Source organism: Sesamum indicum, linkage group LG6 (assembly GCF_000512975.1).
Source record: "Sesamum indicum cultivar Zhongzhi No. 13 linkage group LG6, S_indicum_v1.0, whole genome shotgun sequence".
NCBI classification, from domain to species: Eukaryota; Viridiplantae; Streptophyta; class Magnoliopsida; order Lamiales; family Pedaliaceae; genus Sesamum; species Sesamum indicum.
This window is the reverse complement of record NC_026150.1, coordinates 25,000,892-25,015,461: the sequence shown is the minus strand read 5'-3', so window position 1 is coordinate 25,015,461 and position 14,570 is coordinate 25,000,892. Positions and strand designations below refer to the sequence as shown.

At 34.9% G+C, this 14,570-nt stretch overlaps 4 protein-coding genes across 11 annotated transcripts in view; 3 read left to right on the top strand and 1 right to left on the bottom strand.

Annotated features, from left to right (window-relative positions):
• LOC105165793 (zinc-finger homeodomain protein 3-like) lies at window positions 213–1,602 on the top strand. The gene has a single exon (XM_011084928.2). The coding sequence runs from the start codon at window positions 606–608 to the stop codon at window positions 1,386–1,388; it is 783 nt and encodes a 260-aa protein (XP_011083230.1). The 5' UTR covers window positions 213–605; the 3' UTR covers window positions 1,389–1,602.
• Window positions 2,380–7,961, bottom strand: LOC105165792 (vesicle transport protein SFT2B). Its single transcript, XM_011084926.2, has 6 exons — window positions 7,612–7,961; window positions 7,302–7,355; window positions 7,029–7,102; window positions 3,937–4,054; window positions 3,772–3,830; window positions 2,380–2,767 (listed from the first exon to the last, which is right to left on the bottom strand). Exons 1-6 carry the CDS (start codon window positions 7,741–7,743, stop codon window positions 2,689–2,691), a joined length of 516 nt encoding a protein of 171 aa, XP_011083228.1. The 5' UTR covers window positions 7,744–7,961; the 3' UTR covers window positions 2,380–2,688.
• LOC105165791 (protein ROOT PRIMORDIUM DEFECTIVE 1) lies at window positions 9,385–13,763 on the top strand. 8 transcript variants are annotated; one of them, XM_020694528.1, is made up of 6 exons: window positions 9,397–9,490; window positions 10,721–10,770; window positions 11,343–11,425; window positions 11,525–12,644; window positions 12,811–12,904; window positions 13,397–13,763. In XM_020694528.1, the coding sequence occupies exons 3-4, from the start codon at window positions 11,376–11,378 to the stop codon at window positions 12,639–12,641; spliced, it is 1,167 nt and encodes a 388-aa protein (XP_020550187.1). In that variant the 5' UTR covers window positions 9,397–9,490; window positions 10,721–10,770; window positions 11,343–11,375; the 3' UTR covers window positions 12,642–12,644; window positions 12,811–12,904; window positions 13,397–13,763. The 8 variants fall into 8 exon arrangements, with proteins under 8 accessions (XP_011083227.1, XP_011083226.1, XP_011083221.1 ...); XM_011084925.2 differs by lacking the exon at window positions 10,721–10,770 and having other exon boundaries at window positions 9,385–9,490; XM_020694529.1 differs by lacking the exon at window positions 10,721–10,770 and having other exon boundaries at window positions 11,352–11,425.
• Window positions 14,210–14,570, top strand: part of LOC105165790 (caltractin) — a 4,028-nt gene continuing 3,667 nt past the window's right edge. Inside the window, exon 1 of the mRNA XM_011084918.2 lies at window positions 14,210–14,366. Within this exon, the coding sequence (XP_011083220.1) occupies window positions 14,364–14,366 (3 nt within the window). The 5' untranslated portion in view covers window positions 14,210–14,363. The remainder of the gene's footprint in view (window positions 14,367–14,570) is intronic.

The following is a 14,570-nucleotide window of genomic DNA, read 5'->3' as shown; positions in this document are numbered from 1 at the left end:
GACAGTGATGATGATGGTTGAGCAGAGGTACTATTTGTCAATGAATGCCAGCTTTAGGTAAATCTCTACACTGCCTTTCAACTACTAATTAATATGCCTTTGCTTTCTGCTTTACTGCTCATATATCACTTCAATACTACTACATCTCTCTCTCTTTCTCTCTCTCTCTCTCTCTATATATATATATATATATACACATATATTATAATAATGGAAGAAAACAAAAAGGAATCGAAACCGTCCCGCTGATAGTGTAAGCAAAGCAAGCAAAAACAAACTCATCCCATGCCTTCCTTAATGTTTGTATGCAGGCTGCAGCACCACAAAATTCTCTCTCTCTCTCTCTCTAAATATTGTCTGATCTCTAGGTAACCCTTTTCTTTAATTCTTCCAACAACAGCAGTAGTACTCTCTTTCACCTTAAGTATCCTTAACAAATAGCCACCTTTCTCTTGCCTTTCTTCTACATCTGATCTATTATAGGTGTAGTAGCTACTCAGAAATTTAGCAGCGCCATATATAGAGTAAGCTGCTTCGCATGCATTATATGTATATATATCCCACCTTTGATCATTAATCCAAAGAGAGAAAATTAGTTAGGAATAATGAGCTGCAATTCCCCAATTAGTCATCAAGAACCCAAGCCTCTACTATCTCTTGATCATACCAATACAGCAGATCATCAAGATGCCGTTCTTGGAGCACCCGCCAGCTCTATGAATACTCCGACCACTGCCCAAGTAGTAGATCATCCCCAGAAGATGATGATCAACAAGAAATCATTGGCAGGGGCAGTCAAGTACATGGAATGCCTCAAGAACCATGCAGCTGCCATTGGTGGGAACGCCACAGATGGTTGTGGAGAGTTCATGGCCGGCGGGGAAGAGGGAACCATTGAAGCCCTCAAATGCTCTGCATGCGGCTGCCACCGGAACTTCCATAGAAAAATACACATTCATCAGCATCATCATCATCATCATCATCAGCCCTCCTCTTCCATTATCATTAATAGTCATGATCATGCCGCACCTCATTCAGTTGTATTGAAGAAGAGGAAGAAGAAGAGTACTACTAGTATTAATTATGGTGTAACAGCAGATCATCATCAGTTCTTGACGACGTCCATAAAGCCAGCGGCGGAGGGTGTAAGCAGTGAATTAGTGACAAAGAGGTTCAGGACAAAGTTCAGTCAAGAACAGAAAGAGAAGATGCTTGGGTTCGCTGAGAAATGTGAGTGGAAATTGCAAAAGGTGGATGATTCTGAGGTGCGAAGCTTCTGCCAAGAGATTGGGATTAAGAGGAAAGTGCTCAAGGTATGGATGCACAACAACAAGTATAACTTCGCCAACAAAACCAAAACATTAACAACAACCACTAATATTACTTGAAGCTTCAAATTCATGAACACCAACATGCAGTAGTAGTAGTACTACTACTCCTCATTATATCCATCCAGTCCAGTAATTAATTAATCAAAATATATATATAGATATGTATGTATAATTTCTGCAGTTGTTTGCTTTGGATGAGACGACAAGTGCTTATTATGCTTTATATATAAATTAAACTGTATGCAACATATTTAGCTCTTGTTCTGATATATTATTCAAGTTTCCAACGCTAAGCTTTTAATGAGTGTATATATATATATATCTATATATATATAATTGTTATGGTGTTGTATTAATTAATGGAAGGTTAATTGTAGAGTGTATAACACTATAACTTAAAGGGGCAGATGTGAATGCAGAGATGATGTGTTGGATTTCTGCAGGTGCGTGTGAAGCGAAGTGAATGCATGCAGAATTAATAGGCAGTAGCCGTGTTTCTTGGATTTCTCGAAATGTATGTCTTGATAAGTGCTGAAGTAGCTTGGACATTAATTTTCCTTAATTTCCCCACATTAACAATTACTTACTCAATTTGGGTAATTAATTAATGTTTGGTTAATTATTTGAAGAAATTAATGAGGTCAAAGAAGAAAGACATTAATATTAGCTGAAGAAAATGATGACGGGCAGAGAAATTAAGCAGATATGTGTGTGTGTGCGCGGGCGCTCTCTCCTGCAGACGCTCTACATCCATTGCCTAATTAAATATTAGGAGGTATTGATAATTTCATTAATCTCCACTAAACAAAGATTTTTGGTTGAAGAATGCTTGCGACCAGTACAAAGTTTGGAAAATGATTAATTAGTTAATTAAAGTGAGTTTTAGGCACTAATTACATAGACTAATCAGTGCAGTGATTAATTGCTAACAAAGGAAATCGACAATCACTTTACTCATGTTTTCAACACTAATTACCAAATTCCAAATGGACAGTTATCAGTCAAAGTGCAAAGTGCAGGTGAAAAGGACAGACTTTTTACTCTGCACTGAGAAGATAATGTGATTGAGGAAACCACATAAAAAGGGTGCTGTCGAGGTTCATTTGTGAAATATCAGCGTTTCTACTTCTGCTTCTTACACTGTCAAATTCTGTCTCTATGCAGGAGGTTTAGACATAACATCAGAGTCAAAAAAGAGTTGATAATGAACACATCTTACATTCTATCTAGCAAAGAGTAATCAACATATCCTCCACCAACTCCCCTTGTCCCAATGCGGTAGTCACGCCTCTCAGTTTTGCGTTGTGAATCCACCGTAGTTGCAAGTTGACAGAGTCTTCTGCCAGAATATAGCGCACTAAAACTCCGTGTCAAAACATGATGCCATGATCTTTGAAACCATGGACCTCGCAAAGGGAATGTAGCTTAAGCTATACCTGTAAACAATCACTAAGTTCTTAGCTAAACAACAAGGAAAACCTTACAAGTCTTCAGCATCAATTTCTTTTGCCATGAAAATAAACCACTTCAACCAACTGGGCCCCTCAAACAACAGTAACAGAAATGTAGGATATTTCTCAAATTTTATATGTAGTGATTGCTATGCATATATATCTTCAGTCATTACCACACAATTTCTAGGATCTGATACGTAAACTTACTTTATATAGATAAACCTAAAATCTCTTAAGTGAAAAATAAAGCAGGATTCTATAGGAAAAATATTTGCATTTAGAAACCTAGAGACAGCAGTAGAATATTTCAGTAATTTCAGCTGTGCTGAGCTTGACACATTTTTAGACGTTATGGTCCACAACTCAATAAAGAGTGCAGAAATTTACACTGTAGGGAGATTCTTACCCCATTGAATTCTGAGAATTACAGAGGAAAAATTGGAAGCATAAGCAAGCAATCCAAAGAGTACAGAACTTTACCGGACACCAAAGCAATGAGCCAGAACCAAATCCTTTTGGGCTGAGGGTGGGGGTGTGCATTTAAGCGAATTTGAAAAGAAGAAAAGAAAAGGCTGTCCCAACAAATCAACATAAGAAGTATGTCTCCTCTAATAGTCCACTAGTCTATGCCAATGTCCAAAGAGAATACTGGAGTAAGGTTTAGCCCAAAAGAGTCCTATTACCATATGACATTTACATTTCCCTTACTTTCTTAATGAGTCACTTCCGATGATTTCAAACTTCTCATAATCTACTGATGGACTAGTTAAAGCATGGAATCAGAAAAAAGAATGGCCAACTATGAATAGAGTTATTGCTTAACAGAGGTGTGTATTAACCATGGTCTTTCATGAAATTGTCAAGGAATATTATCCTTTTAGTCGATTTCTAAATATGCTGTAACCATATGCATAAGCAATCTACGGGTTATAAATACAAGTTGTTATACTTATATTCAGAAATTCTATAAGTATATCAAGACATACCAAATAAGGGCACCAAACTCCAGGACAATAGCCAGAAGTGTCAATAGCTTGTTGCGGACCTAACTCATTTAAACAAGATAGTCTTAGGCACTTAGCCGTGAGCAAAAAAGAAAGATTAAAGAAGTGGCAAAATCAGAAGATAAAATATCATTATAAGATACTCACATATACAGCACAAAAAAGTGCAATGATGATGCTAGAAATATATAATGCTGTAGCATATATACGAACTGGGTCAAGCATCATTGTCACTTGTCTTTTAGGGCCTATCAGAAATGCTGTGCTGCCACAGAAGAACACCCAAGTTAGCATTTGAAAATTTGGTTTCTCTTTGGATACTAGAAAGGAAATGGGGAATAGAAATGACATCAGAAAACATTTGTTAGTTAGCAAGCCTGCACTTGTAAGCTCTGCAATTAAAAATTAAGCAGATAACACGAACAAAAGAACAGTATGACAGTTTTATGCATGTGGAATCAGCCAAAACATATTGAGAGGCCTGCACTGACATGATAGGAGTTCCACAAATAGCAAATACTCATACATTTTCCTTGAAATTGTCAAGTGCTTGACCTTTAAGGACTGATAAAACGCCAAGGAAGAAAAACAGAATTAATTATTTATGGCATGACAAGTCAATTAACAGAATATCTCGTCAAAGAAAATTAAATGTCTATAAAGGAAATAACATTATATATGTTAGACGAGTATGCTAATTGAACAAATGACAACTATTATAAAATCAACAATAACTTTTAGTCATGTGAGTTTTTGAAATAACAATGCTAGATCATGTACTGATTCACCACTAAATTCAGACAGGAAGTCCTAAAACCAGTGAATGGAAGAATTACCAAAAGGAAACATGAGAAGACCTAGAGGCTAAGAGATTGTTGTTGAAAAAGGAATTAACAAAAATCACATTTCAATCAACAATAAAAATTGAATCCAGCAGGAGGGAACTTTTGAATTTAAGCAAGTTAAACAACATATAAAGGCCAAGGAAAAAAGTTATATTGACTTAACAGATAGGTCTAGTGTGAGAGATAGGTCTAGTTTGAGGATAGGCAATAGTTTGGATCAGAACAAGTGAGAAAAGAAACTGTTAGTTTCTTGTCTGCAATAAAAGAATTCAAGTACATACATGCTGTAAAATATCAGAAAATTAAGTGCATCAATAAGTGATTATATTTAAGATAAAACATCCACAGAATCAACTTTCCAATGAAATTGTTAATAGAAGAACAGAAAATAAAACAACAAACCAAGATAACAGTGAAGGCTGATTATTTTCTAAAACTCAGTTTAATTTATTTAGACCACTTTCAGATGATAATTCTTAAGAAAAGTCTAATTTATAGAATGTTAAGCATTAAGTTTAGTTTATACACAAATCTCTCTCATTATGAATAAAATAAGGATTAATTTTTATTCACTTTTTAACTTTGTCTTCCTCCAATATTCACCATCCATTTAACAGACTTATTTCAAAGTGGGGGCGATAAGTATGTAAGAATGAATTTGGGTGGGAATAAAATAAATTTAGGAATGGAATAAGAGGGGGGAGGGGATGATTTTAGTATACTATGTTTGATCTGCCAAAGGGACAAGAAAAGGAATTCATATTTGAATATTTATGTTGATACTCATTATATATAATGTGTTTACAATAATATATAATTGTTTGACTACACATCTTGTAATTATAATTTTATTCAAGGTTATTTTAACACTATAAAAAAATAATGTATTTGCAATCTATTGGGAATAGCTAAAACCACAGGTAAGAAGGGAATGCCTAATCGCATACTTGAGAGAATGGACATTCCTAAGAGAATGTGTATTTAATCCTAATTAATACCAAGCATGTGGATTGACTTAGAAATACCCATTCTATTCCTAACCTATTCTCACATACCATCGTGCCATTAAAAGCTAATAAAAAAAACTGACCTATATCTACACTCACATCTTTTGGGAGGTAGGGTTTGGGGGACATGCTCCTTCTTGCCTCCATTTCACACCATCGTGTACTTGACTCCAAATAACATGCTCTCTTGAATTAGGGTGGGGCTGAGGATTAGAGTTTATAGGCACTGAACAAATTGACTCCTTTGGCGATAATAATGTTTTAATAGGTGCTTTCTAAATTTAATGACAAACTGACAAAAAGAATCTCGTTTATGTATTATATGAAATTCTTCACTGAACTACTGAACGATTTCTAGGGAATTCCATCTTATCTGTGGCATCAAGGAAGTTCCTTCTTCTCCTTGATCCTCTTGTTTCACCAAGTTTCTTCTTATGCTCTCAAGTCAGTTGTTTCATATATCCACCAGAATTTATTGTTAAAAAGACAAGCCATATCTTTCTCTAGAGCCTACCTCCATATTCTCAAGATAAACTTTATGGTTTGTAGTTAACAGAAATAAGGCAAAGCTAACACCCTTTAATCTTAGCCTCTATCTATTGCCTATATAAACTTTTCGTAGAACACTAGTGTAGTAAGCTCCAAAGAAACTTTCTTCTTAACATGCTATCAATTAATTTCGTGAGAGAAACAATATGGGCAACATCCAGACTCAGTATTTCGTTAGAAGTCTGTTTCTGGGGAACATGAAAGTCTAACATCTAAGTTGCAAGACTAGTTGTGTCAATTCCACAGTGGGTACTGAAAAGAAGTCATCAATCATTATGGATAGTGCTCAATAAATATACCAGTAACTTCCCCAAAACTCAGATACTGCCAACAGTCACGATTCATTATATGTTTGGCAAACAGACAAGGGCCTGTGCAACAGCCACCAGAAGCAATATTAAGACATCTATGGTGTCTACAGATTCAAGTCGTTTAGACTGATCCAGAAAAACAGTCTATTTCCAGTAGCGCGAAGATGATTTAATTAATGAAATGATCACATTAGTCATCAGATGTAGAAGAAGACAAAAGCATCAACCAAATATCACAAAATCAGATGTTATTTGACCGAAGCTCAGAAACAACTAATCAATGTCATCATTATATATAGCATGCAGATGTAGAAGGAGATGTAGGAAAGGAGCTGTCCTTTGTCAATCAAAGTAAACTTAAAGTAAGATCTTTTATCATACTCAATAGCATTTGCTAAAAAGAGGAGAATGCAACAAGAAGCATGTAGTTTACTGAAACCAAAAGTGATGGTTTCCATTTGGATAAAATATTTGTTAGAATCACAAAAGCAAGAGCATGTAATTTGAAGTATTATCCAAAAACGAACCTTCCAAGAGCAAGCAGATTGCCAAATGAGAACGTGATCCCAAATTTGATGGGGTGGAAGAAAACAAGCATCGACTGCCAAATGGAAAAAAGAAACCCAAACGGGTAAATCCAAGCGTCAAACTGATTAGGCGAGTTCCAGAATAAGCATCATGTCCATGTATGACATTTGAAATGAAAATATGCCACTTAGAGCAGAAACAGCAAACAGATACAAAACCTTATACCTTTAGCATCTTCAGTTCAGGTAATGAAAGAAGCAAGGGCGACTTACCAAGAGTGTGCAAGTTATACCAGCAGATAAGCAAATTGCAAAGCCGTACAGTCTCTGCCGAAAGAAATAGAAGAGAAGGAGTTCATTAAGAAAGATTATCAAGGAGAATAAGGAACTTTAGTCCAACTCCAGAATAACTTAGCTAGCGATTATCACACATCTTGAAGCCCTTTAAGAAAAAAATGACACTCGTACAAGTCCCAATAAAACTCAGCAGAATCAAGCACGAATAATTGAAAAGTTCAATAAAAATGCAACACGCTTTATATTTATGCATACGTTAAAACAAATGAAATGTTTGATTGAATACCTGTTTAGTAGACAAAGTGCAGTTGCGATTAAAATCATCGAGGAAGGAAGATTCTTGGTGCTGTTCTTCATCGTCGACCTCCATTCCCACCAGCATTTTCATCTTCTCAAATGCCTGATTCATCTTCTCCATTTTCTGGTACTTGAACTGATTCGCCTTTTCGAGATAAACCCTGTCGATTACTCTCTCAGTTAAACTACTTATGGAGGTGCTTGTTGTTGCTGTTTTCTGGTAGATCTAAAAATCATGAGTTAGGCGTTGGATCAATGCTCTGATGAGATATGAATTCTACTCTGTGTGTGTGTGTGTGTGTGAGAGAGAGAGAGAGAGAGTGCTTAATAGTAGTTTGCTTCAAGATCAAACAATTTTTGTCCGACAGAAAAAAGATAGGGGGAAATTTCATTTAGACCCTCTTAAATCCCAAAAAGTTCTATCTAACCCCTAAAGTTTCAATATTCCACACTAACACCCCTAAAACTCTCTTCTCCTCAAGCTTAGCATCCAAGCAGTAATCATTGGTTTAACTTCTTTTTTTTTAGGTATTTTTTTTCTGTTTTATTTTTTGTTCTTTATTCTCTTCTTCATCTATACTTTTATAAGGTAAAATAAAAAATATAATAAAAAATATTAAAAGAATATAAGATTAGTTTGAAGGAAACTTTCACCAGGTTTCAATCTATATGATTGGAATAATTACACTTTCATTCTCTGAGATTTAGTGTAATTACAAGTAATTTTTTGTATTCGGAAAATTACATTTAGCATATTTGAGGTTTGCTTTGGTCTATAAGTCTCTCAATTAGTCAAAATTTACTAAAATTTGTTGATATTAAAAAAAATTGAATGAAATTTGATATTTTACTCTCGATTGACTTATTGCGGGTCAAATATTTATTTATTTTATTAAATTACCCTTATAACGGTGAAAATATACCTCCTCTTATGGATTAATGCATGAAGACCAACAAATTTGGTAAATTTTGATTGACGGAGTGACTCATCTGTTAGATGAAAGCAAACCTTGAGGGTGTTAGATGTAAATTCTCAAATTATAGAAAATTTACGTATAATTATACTAAACCTCAAAGGTGAGGAGTGTAATTATCTCTAAAAATTTTTGTGAGTTTTTATTATTTTAATTTTGCTAACATTATTTTTTCTTGCAATTTTTTTTTCTATATATCTTTGTTAGTTGAAAACTAACCTTCAACGATAATATTTTATTTTTTTTAATTAAAAAAAATTACTATTATTCTTATTTTTGTTAGTTTCAAAATATTTTTTTCTTTTTTTTTCTAAGTGTTAGAATCGTAAAATTACAATGAAAATTGTGTTAAAATCGTACTTTTAATTTTAAATTTAAAAGTGTCAATTTAATAAATTATTTTGTAAAATGATGAATTACAATTCAATTTGAAAATAGCTATAAAAAAAAAAAAAGACCAGTGTGATCACCCTACAGATTCTCTACATTTTATATTTATATTCCTGGTGATATTAATTATTTTTATATAATAATAATATCAAGATATTAAAATATTAAATTGGATTTTTATTTTTTAAATATAAATTTTATTAATAAAATAGAATCGTACAGTAGAACAGTGCTCAACTGGTGATTTCTCTCTCGAAAATTGGATTTCTATTCATAACATAAATGTGGTGATTTAAATTTACATTTATTTGGAAGGCCGAAAATTAGAAATAATTTCAAACCATATTATATTAAAAAAAAGTACAAATTTATTAATATTGAATTATGTAAACAAAACAAAAGACTAATGTTAGAAGATTTGTGTACTGTTCCCCTTTCCTCTTCAAATTCCCATCCTTCTCAGACAGCCGCAGGGGTTCTGTATTCTTGCCGCAGATTACCGTGGTAAAGCACCGACCCAATCCCTCCTTACTCGCTGATTTTCTTGCTTTCTTTGATTTGTTTTTCTGGGTTTTTAATTTCTTTTGCTTGCTGGTTGCTATGATAATAATCTAATTCCATCTCTTGAAAATTACAACTGCAATTATTTGCTTCTTTGTTCTGAAGAAATCAGAATTACTCCACGGGACAAGATCGAATTTTTATGTTTCTTTTCAGGTATATCCAAAGAAAAACAAAAGTAAGAAATATGACAAGTTCGCCGCTTTATGGGTTCTTCGAGATGATTCTTTTTTTTTGTTGGGGGGGGGGGGGGGGCGGCTGCTTTGTAGAAATGCCTTACTTATTTTGGGTTTTTGCTCGTCAATGTATATCTCTTACCATCTGAAAGCGGGTTGGGAGCTGGAATGTTTTCCGTTGAACTGAATTTGATACTCAAATATGTGAAAATTGTGTTCTTTTCTGTTCTGATATTCAAAATATGTTTGTTGACATCATATTTTTTTTTAACAATTTTATTATCATTCCTGAAGACAAGGATTCTTTTGCAAATTCCTGAAGGATTCATTTTCGAACACATTGTGGAAATCACCATACTTTGCTGTATGTTCACAATTTCATCCTTCATGAAGTTTGTGTAACTTTTAAATCTGTCCCACAATGTCATGTTTGACTCAATCTGTCAGGCAATGTCTTATATATTTTCTGTATTCTCATCTCCTATGGCTCACTCCAATCTTGGTGTTCTTCCAAAATTCATAAGATGTTTATGATGATATATAATAGATTATTATTAAGATTCAGCTCTTTGTAATATTCCATGTAGGTAGTGATTAGATACTTTCATATAGCCAATGCCCTTTTGTAGCTATTGCCCATTGCAGTAGTGTGGGGTAAGCGGCTCGATTAGGAAAAGAACACTTATTCCCACTAATCTGTTATCCATCATTTAGTCCATACAGGTATACAGATTTTATTTAAATTTTCCATCAGTTCTTAATTTATGCTATCCATTAAATAATCTGTTCCGGCAAATTATCGCTTATCCAGACTAAAAGGTAAATGTCAAACCCTTGTCTTGAGTTTACTGTCGCCTGGTAGTAGTTACAACTTACAACCCAAATTAGAAACCCCATCATCTTTCACACTTCTAAGCTCTCTGCTAGCACTAGCAGTAGCCAAACTTGCCTTTTGTGATCACCTTCAAATTCAATTCTCTCAATGCATTGTTTGTAGGAGAAAATCAATATTTGCAGCAGCAGAATCCCAGTATAAACCCCATCCTGGTAATTCCATTTCATTGCAGTTGGCAGTTTGGGTCGGAAATTTTGTGCTCCTCTTATCTCATATACGGTTCCATGGTTAAAAAGTATATGCAGTAATTTAATTCTACCGGGGGTCTCCAGTTTCCAGTTTTTTAGATCTTTTTTTATCTGTAATAGAGAATCTCCACTCCTTTCTTTTTGTTAATATCTTGAGATGTTTAGTGGTCCATTTTTATGCACCCATATGTTAGTTCAGTGAAATCAACCTCTTGTCTGCCTAAACTTGTGCACCTATGAGTATTTGAGGTTGTTCAATGAATCTTTTGCATTGTGTTGAGTGATTTTTGAGTATAGCATTTCTTTTTGCTGATAAGTTAAGGAGAAATTACAGTTTGATGATAAATGGGAAAACCCTATTGTTGTGGAAAGATTAAATTATTGAACTCCTGCAATTACAGTCAGTTATGCATTATGTTGTCTCAATCAAGGAAAAGACAACAAATTATTTACACAGAATATGCTTTCCTAGCTTTTGAATCCCTTCCTTCTGATTCCTACTGATGGCAATTGGCAACTGACTGCTATATTTTCAGGAGATGCAGATATAAAGGAAACAAGGGTACAAGATGGTGATTGTTGTGCGTTGCAGAAGCCTAAAACCTTGGAGGTTTTTCATGTATGTTTTACCTTTTAATCAGCATTTTCAAAGACGATTTTCTTTGTGGTCAATGAAGAAAGAACCAGATCTTGAATCAGCTCTCTCTCGAAACCGTAGATGGATGGTGAATAATCAGATAAAGAACATAATTCTCAGATGCCCCAATCAAGTTGCATCTATTGATTTTCTTCAGAAGAAATTCAAGAACCTTGATCTTCAGGGCAAGGCACTTAATTGGCTTAAGAAGTATCCGTGTTGCTTTGAAGTATATTGCGAGAATGATGAGTACTTCTGTCGACTAACGAAACAGATGAAGTTTCTTGTTGAGGAAGAAGAAAATGTTAAAGATTTGCAGGAGCCAGTTTTTGTGGAGCGGTTAGCAAAGTTGTTGATGATGAGTAAAAACCAAAGGCTAAATGTTCTGAAAATTAATGAGTTGAAAAGAAACTTTGGTTTTCCGGATGATTATTTGCTCAGAATTGTGCCCAAGTACTCTGATATGTTTCGAGTTGTCAATTATACTGGCCGACGAAGCTCAATGGAGATTGAGCTCATGTCCTGGAATCCAGATTTTGCAATTTCTGCGATTGAGAGATTAGCTGAAAAGGAGGGTCGTGAACCATGCTTTTCATGTTCATTGCCAGCTACGTGGGTGAAATCATGGGAGAGATTTTGGGATTTCAATTCCACTCCATACATTTCACCTTATGCTGAACTGAAGGGCTTGGTGGAGGGATCAGCTGAAATGGATAAAAGAACTGTAGCTTTGGTGCATGAATTGCTCTCTCTCACTTTGTGGAAGAAAGTCTCTATAGTCAAATTAGGTCATTTTAGAAGAGAATTTTGCTTGCCTGAGAAATTGAATGTTTTATTACTCAGGCATCCTAGTATATTCTATGTTTCAAACAGATATCAACTTTATACAGTTCTTCTTAGGGAAGGATACAATGGTGCCGAATTGATCGAGAAGGACCCACTTGTTGTTGTGAAGGAAAAATTTGGGGACTTGATGCAGGAGGGTCTTCATGAATATAACCGGAGGCATTATTTAATGAATTTAGAAAAGAAGAAGAAGAAAGGTTTGCTAACAGTTAGGCCAGAGAGAACAAATAGAGAGGTGATAAATAACATTTCTGAACAAGAAGATGATCAAGAAGGTGGTCTTGGTGGGATATTTAATGCAGAGGAAAGGAAGCGATTTTACAAAGTTCTCTTTGATGATGATGTTAAATGACGGGTATGAAGTATTAAATAGTGTAATAAGATCCTTAAAGAGATTTTTATGGTCACTTCTACTCAAATTTGTATAAGCTAACCTTGAAACTCAGTATCAGTACTAATTTTTTTCGGAAACTTTGTTGCTGATGGTAATAATTTTTATATCCTTCTGTTTTGTTTGCCAGTTAAAATTTTGCACAGAGATCCTACCCTGCTTTAGAAATCCAGATACCAGCTGAACGCGTCACTGCTACTGATCGCTAAGTAAGATGATTATATGTAAGTTGCTTTTGCTGTTACTCTTTCTACTGAAAGTGTTGTGTTCAAACTTTTTTGTTCTTTCTATTGAGTTTCCAAAGTCTCCTATGGTTTGTTGATTTCTACTCTTCCATGTGGCTATGCATAGGCACAGGCCTTTATTCTTGCTTTTGCTCAAATGCATCATAAAACATTCATTTATCCTCTACTGATTCTCTTACCTTATATCTGTGAATCTTCAAGTCATCTGTTTATTCTTTGAGGCTGCTTCTGTGATTGGTTTATTCATAGAAGCCATCTCTTTGACTTCCAACTCGGTAACTCTACAACGCCCACCAATTTCCTTTGCATATAATACAAGGATATTACGGTAAATCACATTTGTGATAGTTAGAATGCTCTCAGATGGCATCATTGCTGCTCTGGGCAGAGGAGCCTCCATGTGTTGGTCCTCTGGACTATCCTCTGGACATATTTCAAATTCTCACTGAGATTATTCATTGTTCTGTGTAGTATGATTCCCTTGCTGTGGATGGTGTGCATGAACTTGACCTTGATCTCTCGAGTCTTCAAATGTTGACCGGAATGAGTTGGATCTACAACAGTGAACTCATAGCCCCAGGAGTGGTGGCGGACGAAGGACGGGTGGCCTTGCAGTATAAAGAGGATTACCTAACCAATCTGGATGGTCTGGTTGGTGGGTAAACAGAGAATCCAGTGGCATGGGATTCCTGTATCAACTCCAACCTGGAAGTACTAGTCCAGAGGCCAAATCTGTGATGAGTAATGTTTGAGGCAAGAACAGTAGAGGATGTAATATAGAAATTTGGATGCTGCTGGAAATACCTCTGCAGACTCTCTAGAGACAATAAACCTTCAAGCTCATTAATCTAAGCACAATATATAAGAAACTATTGAATATACTTTAGTTTGAAATTATATGTTATGTAAATTTTGATCAAAAGAATTATGATAAAATTTTAAACGTGTACAGAAATATAGCATAATATCTATACTTACCAAGTGGGTGCAATTTTGGCATTATCATTCGCACCACAACACTACATTCTCATTTTCTCGTTCATCCACCTCTATTTTCGATTTATTTTATTTACTTGAGCGTCGGAATGTTATTGTATTTTTTTAATTCGAAACCTATGAAACGGGCTATTTTTATTCGCATCACAAATATTAATAAAAACAAGCTAACAAATATTTTCTAATAATCATTTAAGAAAAGGAAAAAATCAAATATAGAAAAAAATAGAGAGTAATGAAGGGATATGATTATGGCCTAATACATAATTAGTTTACTTCAAAATAGTTAAGAGTATAATCTGACCGACGCCTACGCGGTACTACTAGAATACTCGCTCTCTCTTCCTCTTTCCTCTTCAAATTCCCAACCTTTTCATCTCTCCCTCACGCGTAGGCGCAGACATCTCTGAGTCCCCGAATTGTCTTCGCCCCGCAGATCACAATGGTACAATACCAATCCAATCCCTCCTTACTCCTTGATTTTCTTGCTTTCTTTTTGATTTGGGCTTTTGGTTTTTTCAATTATTTTTTTGCTTGCTGGTTGATTTGATAATAATCCAATTCCGTCTCTTGAAAATTGAAAATTTGAACTGCAATTATTTGCTTTTGCTCTTTTTTGTTTCCCCCCCCCCCCCCCTTTTTTTTTTTA

Bases quoted from the DNA above. Each gene is read 5' to 3' on its own strand.
- LOC105165792 (XM_011084926.2), bottom strand. From the start codon at position 7,743: ATGGAGAAGATGAATCAGGCATTTGAGAAGATGAAAATGCTGGTGGGA. The intron at 4,055-7,028 runs GTTCGTTTTTGG...CTTCTGTGGCAG, and splicing joins AATCTGCTTGCTCTTGGAAG to CACAGCATTTCTGATAGGCC. The intron at 2,768-3,771 runs GTATGTCTTGAT...GATTGTTTACAG, and splicing joins GAGTTTGGTGCCCTTATTTG to GTATAGCTTAAGCTACATTC.
- LOC105165791 (XM_011084924.2), top strand. From the start codon at position 11,376: ATGGTGATTGTTGTGCGTTGCAGAAGCCTAAAACCTTGGAGGTTTTTC.
- LOC105165793 (XM_011084928.2), top strand. From the start codon at position 606: ATGAGCTGCAATTCCCCAATTAGTCATCAAGAACCCAAGCCTCTACTA.